Raw genomic sequence first — 6,974 nt, 5'->3', positions numbered from 1 at the left:
TTGTTCCTGAGCGGTTCAGTTCTGCAGCTTTTATTATCTTCTCCAACATAAGATTAAAGAAGTCACATGAAAGAGTGTCGCCCTGTCTGAAACCCCGTTTTGTGCCGAACGGCTCGGAGAGGTCTTTTCCAATTCTGACGGAGCTGGTGGTATTGCTCAACGTCATTTTACACAGCCGTATGAGTTTTGAGGGGATGCCAAATTCAGACATAACGGCGTATAGGCAACACCTTTTAGTGCTGTCAAAAGCGGCTTTAAAATCGACAAATCGGTGGTGAGTGTCGATCCTTTTCTCGCGGGTCTTTTCCAAGATTTGGCGTATTGTGAATACCTGGTCTATGGTGGATTTTCCAGGTCTAGAGCCACTCTGATAAGGCCCAATCAGTTTATTGACGGTGGGCTTCAGTCTTTCACACAATACGCTCGATAAGACCTTGTAACCTATGCTTAGAAGGCTGATCCCGCGGTAGTTGGCCCGAATGGCGGGGTCACCTTTCTTGTGGATTGGGCAGAGCACACTTAAATTCCAGTCGTCGGGCATGCGTTCATCTGACCATATTCTGCACAAGAGTTGATGCATGCCCCTCATCAGCTCCTCGCCGCCGTACTTGAATAGCTCAGCTGGCAGGCCATCCAGTAGCTTTGTTGGTTTTCAGCCGCGTAGTCGCTATTCGTACCTCGTCATAGTCAGGCGGTGGGACAGCTATTCCATCATCATCGACTGGGGACTCGGATTCTTCTTCTCCACAACTTTTCGTGCTGCTACCATTTAGTAGGGTGGAAAAGTGTTCCCTCCATAATTTAAGTACGCTCTGGACATCAGTTACTAGGTCGCCATTATTGTTCCTACAGGAGTGCGCCCCGGTCTTTAAACCTTCCGTAAGTCGCCTAACTCTCTGGTGAAATTTTGGGGCATTCCTCCTATCGGCCAGTATCTCAAGCTCTTCGCACTCATGTATTTCGGCCTCTCTCTTCTTATTGCGGCAAATACGTCTCGCTTCCCTCTTCAGATCCCCATGATGGTGACATGGCTCGCGTTGCGCCCGATCGCAGCTTGACCCTTCGGGCTCGCTGAAATCCAACTACTTCTTCGGCGGCAGTACTTAATGATCGGGAAATGTGGTTCCACTGCTCGCGTATGTCGGATTGTTAAAGAGTGCTCTCAGAGAGCAGGTGTGTGAGTCGAGTGGCAAATAAATAAATCGTAGAGGCTGCAATTGACCGAATGAGATCAAGCCTAATCATTCAATCCAACCACCCAGATTTAGCGGATAATCCGACTATAAACCAAGTGAGACAAAATCAGCAAGCTTTTCAAGCGGCTATCTTTCTGCCCACGAGGCCCGATAAAATAACCACTATTAGACAAAGCTGGCATTTGAAATTTGACGGGTCATCGGAGGGGTTAAATTGCAATGAATTTATATATCGTGCTCGCTCTTTGACGGCAGAAAGTCTGAATAACGACTTTAATGCGGTATGTAGAAACTAACACGTTTTGCTTTCTGGTAGTGCCAAAACATGGTATTGGCGTTATCACAAACAAGCACCTGCAATCGACTGGAACTCCTTTTGTACCGCGTTGAGGTATGAATTTAGATACTATCGTTCAACCTACGACTTACGCGAAGAAATAAGGAACAGAAAACAACTCCCGAACGAAAATTTTACTTCTTTTTATGACTCCATAATGGCTATGTTAGATCGACTTCCCGTACCAATGGAGGAAACAGAGTTGGTAGAAATGCTTAGCAGAAATTTACGTCCGGATATCCGACATGAACTTTTATATGTGCCCATACTTTCGGTAGCACATCTCCGTAAGTTAGTTCAGATGAGGGAAAACCTTCTAAACGAAGCCACGTGTAGACGCACTTCTCTAACTCGGACTAGCCTTCCAACCCAAGACGAAATGTCGTAGCAATAGGTTTAGACGAAACCGAAGAAAACATACCCGTTTTAGAGGAATCGCAGATATCAGCAGTTGCCTTACAAAGCAGTCATGCAAGGCAAATAAATTGTTGGAATTGTGACGCATGTCTAAGGCAAAAAACTCCTCAAAGAAGGCGTTCGATCACAAGAGAACGCTGAGCAACCCACATAATTAAAAGGCATAAGTCAGAAACCACCGGCTAGTTCAGAATCTATTCCCAGCCTTGACCAAATATTAGAATCAGAAAACAGCCCCAACTATAGAATATTAAAGCAAAGCGAGAAAGTGAATTACAAAATGTTAGTAAAATCATTTACCCATCGAAGCCTTTATATGAACGCATACGCAATTATATTAGAACCAGAAATAGGATTTTTAACGACTGCACTGGATCCTTAGAATCTTCGGTAAAAACCAAAAGATCGACTTTACGACTTAGACGCTTCTGGAAGACAGTAAAAGAAAGTAAAAAGTTTTTATTATCGGCAATTTTAAACGAAGACGATGCAAGGTATTATGCCAAAGTAAAGCTTCTTGATCGCGAAGTGTTTGGATTGTTAGATACTGGAGCCAATATAAGTTGTGTGGGTTCGAATTTAGCGAAAGGAGATTTTTCAGGTTTACCTGAGTTTCAAAAATTTAAGTCGAGAGTAAGGACTGCGGATGGAAAGCCTCAAATAATAGTTGGAAGTCTGAGTATAAATGTTGAGTATAAGACCAAGATTAAGAAGATTAAGCTCTACATTGTTCCATCCATAAATCAAGACTTAATTTTGGCTATAGATTTCTGGAAACTGTTTGAATTAGCTCCAAATATCATTAGTAGTATTTCTTCTGACAGTAACTGTCATCGGAATTTTGAGAATGATGATCAATCTAAAAGTCAAAGCGATGAATCTGTTTCGTATTCGCTGACCGAGGGTCAACGTCAGCAGTTAGAAGCGGTAAAATTACTTTTTCCAGACTTTGAAAAACAAGGACTCTGTAGGACAAGTATTTTAAGGCACGATATTGAGGTAGGTGAAGCAAAGCCGATAAAGCAACGCTTTTATCCAGTCTCTCCAGCAGTAGAAAAACTTATGTATGAAGAAGTTGATAGAACGCTCAAGTTAGGAGTCATTGAAAAATCTCAAAGTCCTTGGAGTTCACCTATGCGCATGGTTATAAAACCAAATAAAATTCGACTCTGTCTAGATGCTCGAAAGATAAATGGAGTGACTAAAAAGGATGCATATCCACTTCCTTCAATAGAGGGTATTTTTGCAAGATTGCCGGAAGCATCATAACTAAAATTGATTTAAAGGACGCCTTTTGGCCGATTCCTCTGTCGGAGAAATCCAAAGAAATTACAGCGTTTACCGTGCCTGGCCGTCCACTGTACCAATTTGTGGTAATGCCGTTAGGCTTATGTAATGCTGCACAAACTATATGTCGTTTAATGGACTATATCATTCCATCAGATCTGCGAACTTGTGTATTCGGATATTTGGACGATTTATGCATAGTATCGAATAACTTCGAAACGCATCTTTCTATTCTAGTCAGAATCGCGGAGCAGTTTCGAAAAGCCAATTTGACCATAAACATCAAAAAAAGCCAATTTTGTTTTAGGAGAGTGAAGTATTTGGGTTATGTCGTCGGACATGGAGGTATTGCGACCGACCCAGAGAAAATCGAATCTATTAAGAACTGGCCTACACCGAAAACTCTAAAGCAAGTTACGGGATTTTTAGGGTTAGCAGGTTGGTATAGGCGATTTATCGAAAACTTTTCGGATGTAAGTTTTCCTATAACAGAAGTTTTGTCAACGAAACGCAAATTTGAATGGACAGAAGCAGCTCAGTTAGCCTTTGAAGAAATAAAAGAACGTTTGACAACAGCCCCAGTTCTACAGAACCCCGATTTCTCTAAAAGATTTTTTGTACATTGCGATGGCGATTATGGCATAGGTGCTGTGTTAGTCCAACTAGATGCTGAAGGATTTGAACGCCCAAGAGCTTTTATGTCAAAAAAGTTAAACTCAGCCCAGCGTAACTATAGCGTTACGGAACGTGAGTATTTAGCCGCAATAGAACGTTTTAGGTGCTATCTAGAGATGCAGGAATTTGAAGTAATTACAGACCACTCTAGTTTCGTATGGCTTATGCGACAACCTAATTTAAGTAGCCGGTTAGCAAGATGGGCTCTTAAGCAACAAAGTTATAAATTTACAATAAGGCATAGAAAAGGGAAAGATAACATCGTGCCAGACGCTTTCAAGGGTGCATTGTGAAGAGTTGAATGCGTCAGAGATTGAGTCTGAAATCGATCTAGATTCTCCATACTTTTCTAATGATGAATATCGAGCTTTAAAGTCAAAGATTTTTCAAAATCAAGAGAAATTCCCCGATATTAAGGTTGTCGATAATTTTGTCTACATACGTACAGAGCATTCAGATGGTACACCTGCAACGGAGGAATATTCGTGGGAACTTTGGATTCAGAGCGAACTTCGGAAAGAGATCTTGTCCCGTGCTCACGACAATGTTATTTCTGCTCACGGCGGTGTACATAAGACACTTAAGCTACTACGTCGACAGTTTTATTGGCCAGGATTAGTTCNATCTTGTCCCGTGCTCACGACAATGTTATTTCTGCTCACGGCGGTGTACATAAGACACTTGAGCTAATACGTCGAAAGTTTTATTGGCCAGGATTAGTTCGCGATGTTAAAACATACGTAGGAAATTGCGAGGTGTGTAAAACTACTAAAGCACCCAACGTACTCTTACGACCACCGATGGGACGTCAGGCTAGCACAGATCGACCTTTTCAGAGACTTTATGTGGAAATCCTAGGACCTTACCCAAGAAGCAAATCAGGCCACATTGGATTATTGATTGTACTGGATCACATGTCTAAATTCCATTGACTTTGTCCTCTAAAAAAATTCACCTCCTCAGCTATCATCGAATTTTCACAAAAACATATATTTCACATATACGGATTACCAGAAAACCTTGTCAGTGACAACGGGTCACAGTTTAAATCTAATGACTTTAACGCATTTCTCACACGGTATGGCGTCAAACATATTTATACTGCTCTATATTCACCTCAAGCAAATGCTTCAGAACGCGTGAATCGTACAATAATTGCTGCAACTAGAGCTTATTTAAAGGATGACCACAAGGAATGGGATGTAAATTTAACGTTTATAAGCTCCGCACTCCGAAACTCGCTGCATCAATCGTTGAAATGTTCTCCATATCATGCCTTATACGGATTTGATATGATCATACATGGGTCATCATATGATTTGTTGCGTAAAATGCAAGTGCTGGATGAGCCATACATGCGATTAGCCCGAGACGATGCACTATCGCTTGTGCGTGGTAAACTGAAAAGTAACCTAAGGAATGCATATCAGTCCAACGAAAGACAATACAACCTACGCTCTAAACCAATAACATTTAGAGTTGGACAAGAGGTATTTCGACGGAACTTTGCCCAGAGCAATTTTGAGAAAAATTTCAACGCCAAATTGTGTAAAACCTTCTTAAAAGCAAGAGTACGGGAGAAAGTAGGGAATTCGTATTATGTCCTGGAAGATTTACAAGGAAAGATCGTAGGAACTTTTCATGCCAAAGATATAAAGATGTAATCGCTATTTTTCTGTCCAATTCACCTGTTTAAAAAAAATGAATTTTCCAGTTTTGTAATGTGCGATTCTGGAATAATCCGTTCTTTTAGAGAAAACCTATTTCAAAATCCATTCATTTCCATAGTTGTTGACCGGAAATATGTCTTGACAATTTTAAGTTGTAATTGTAGTAGATTTAATGAGATGGCCATTCCTTGGGGTAGTTCGGAAATGTTTAATTTGCTATTCATATGGCGGAAGTCATATGGTGCTTAAAATAGCTGAGCGAAATAAGGTTTTGCTTAAGTTCCGGTGAGCCAAAGTCTGTCTTTTGGATTCAGCCTTCACTCTAGCTAGACGACTTTAAGGAAATCAGCAACTTTCCACACTCTGGTAAATATATTAAATAAATTCTGTAGGAGATATTTAACGTCAAGAAAAAGTAGTATTTTTAAAGTTTCTGCATATCTTAATTTATAGGCATTAACGCAAATCATTGCAAAAATACGAAAGCAGAGAAGCAAGTATTATAAACGACATCTTAGGAAGTGAAATGGAAGGCTCTAGGAAAAGTCGGATTTGAAGATCTTGACTAAATCCTTACGCGCAAGTTGTTTTCATACGGTAAATCCTCACCTATTCGTTTTTTTTTATTTTTGNTAAGAATATATGTATTCCAAAACCACAGATTGCGAAATTCGGAATTCGATTGTGAATTAGACATACATACAGGGGAGCGGAGTCTTTTAACTCCAACCTCCACTCTTCCACCACGAATTTGCCGAAAAGGGCAGAAAAGCAACGAAAGATCGGTCCAGCGTCAGTAATTTAATCAGCAGGCAATAAGAAGCCACGCATTCACGGACGGACGAAGAAAATTGTGTGAATAATATATATAAAATCATAATGTGGTGAATTATATAAAAAGGTGGTGACTGTGTGATGGGGTGGGTGATTATCAAATAGGGACCTCCATTCAAAATTGGTGCATATCTGGAGGTCATGGAAGGGAGGGTTTAGAAGCACGAGTTCCAGTTCATCACGGCAACTCATAGATGAGAGAAGGAGGAATTCTAGTCCATCTTGTTTTTTTTCAACCAACATTTGTTTTTTTTCGTGTAGCCAGTGCACTCAACAAATGTTTTTTGTAACAAATAAAAAGGGACTCTGCAATAAAGTGTGATGTAGGTAGGAGCTGTAGAGGAAAGGTCGCGAATCCCCCAACCACTGTTTGCTAGCCAATAGACGGGTCCCGACAGACCTACTCCTCGCAGTATCTGATGGTCCTCAACTGATCAATAGTTTGAGTGACTCCCAACTGTACTGATTATGTCACTATAATATCTGGCCGCCCTACTAGCAACAGACATTGTGGTAGCAAAGAGAGATGCATGTTTTACGCTATGTCGGTAATCAAGT

At 40.8% G+C, this 6,974-nt stretch overlaps 1 protein-coding gene across 1 annotated transcript in view; it reads left to right on the top strand.

Moving 5' to 3' along the window:
• The first annotated feature begins 1,690 nt into the window (after nucleotides 1-1,690).
• Nucleotides 1,691-6,974, top strand: part of LOC108363032 (sodium-dependent nutrient amino acid transporter 1-like) — a 117,695-nt gene continuing 112,411 nt past the window's right edge. The window contains exons 1-2 of the mRNA XM_017616231.1: nucleotides 1,691-1,820; nucleotides 5,035-5,307. Coding sequence (XP_017471720.1) covers nucleotides 1,691-1,820; nucleotides 5,035-5,307 — 403 coding nt within the window. The remainder of the gene's footprint in view (nucleotides 1,821-5,034; nucleotides 5,308-6,974) is intronic.

Source organism: Rhagoletis zephyria, unplaced genomic scaffold (genome assembly GCF_001687245.7).
Source record: "Rhagoletis zephyria isolate East Lansing unplaced genomic scaffold, Rhagoletis_zephyria_1.1 Rzeph_scaffold_01171, whole genome shotgun sequence".
Classification (NCBI taxonomy): Eukaryota; Metazoa; Arthropoda; class Insecta; order Diptera; family Tephritidae; genus Rhagoletis; species Rhagoletis zephyria.
Note: the sequence above shows the minus strand (reverse complement) of the source record. Positions and strands in the feature narration are given on the sequence as shown.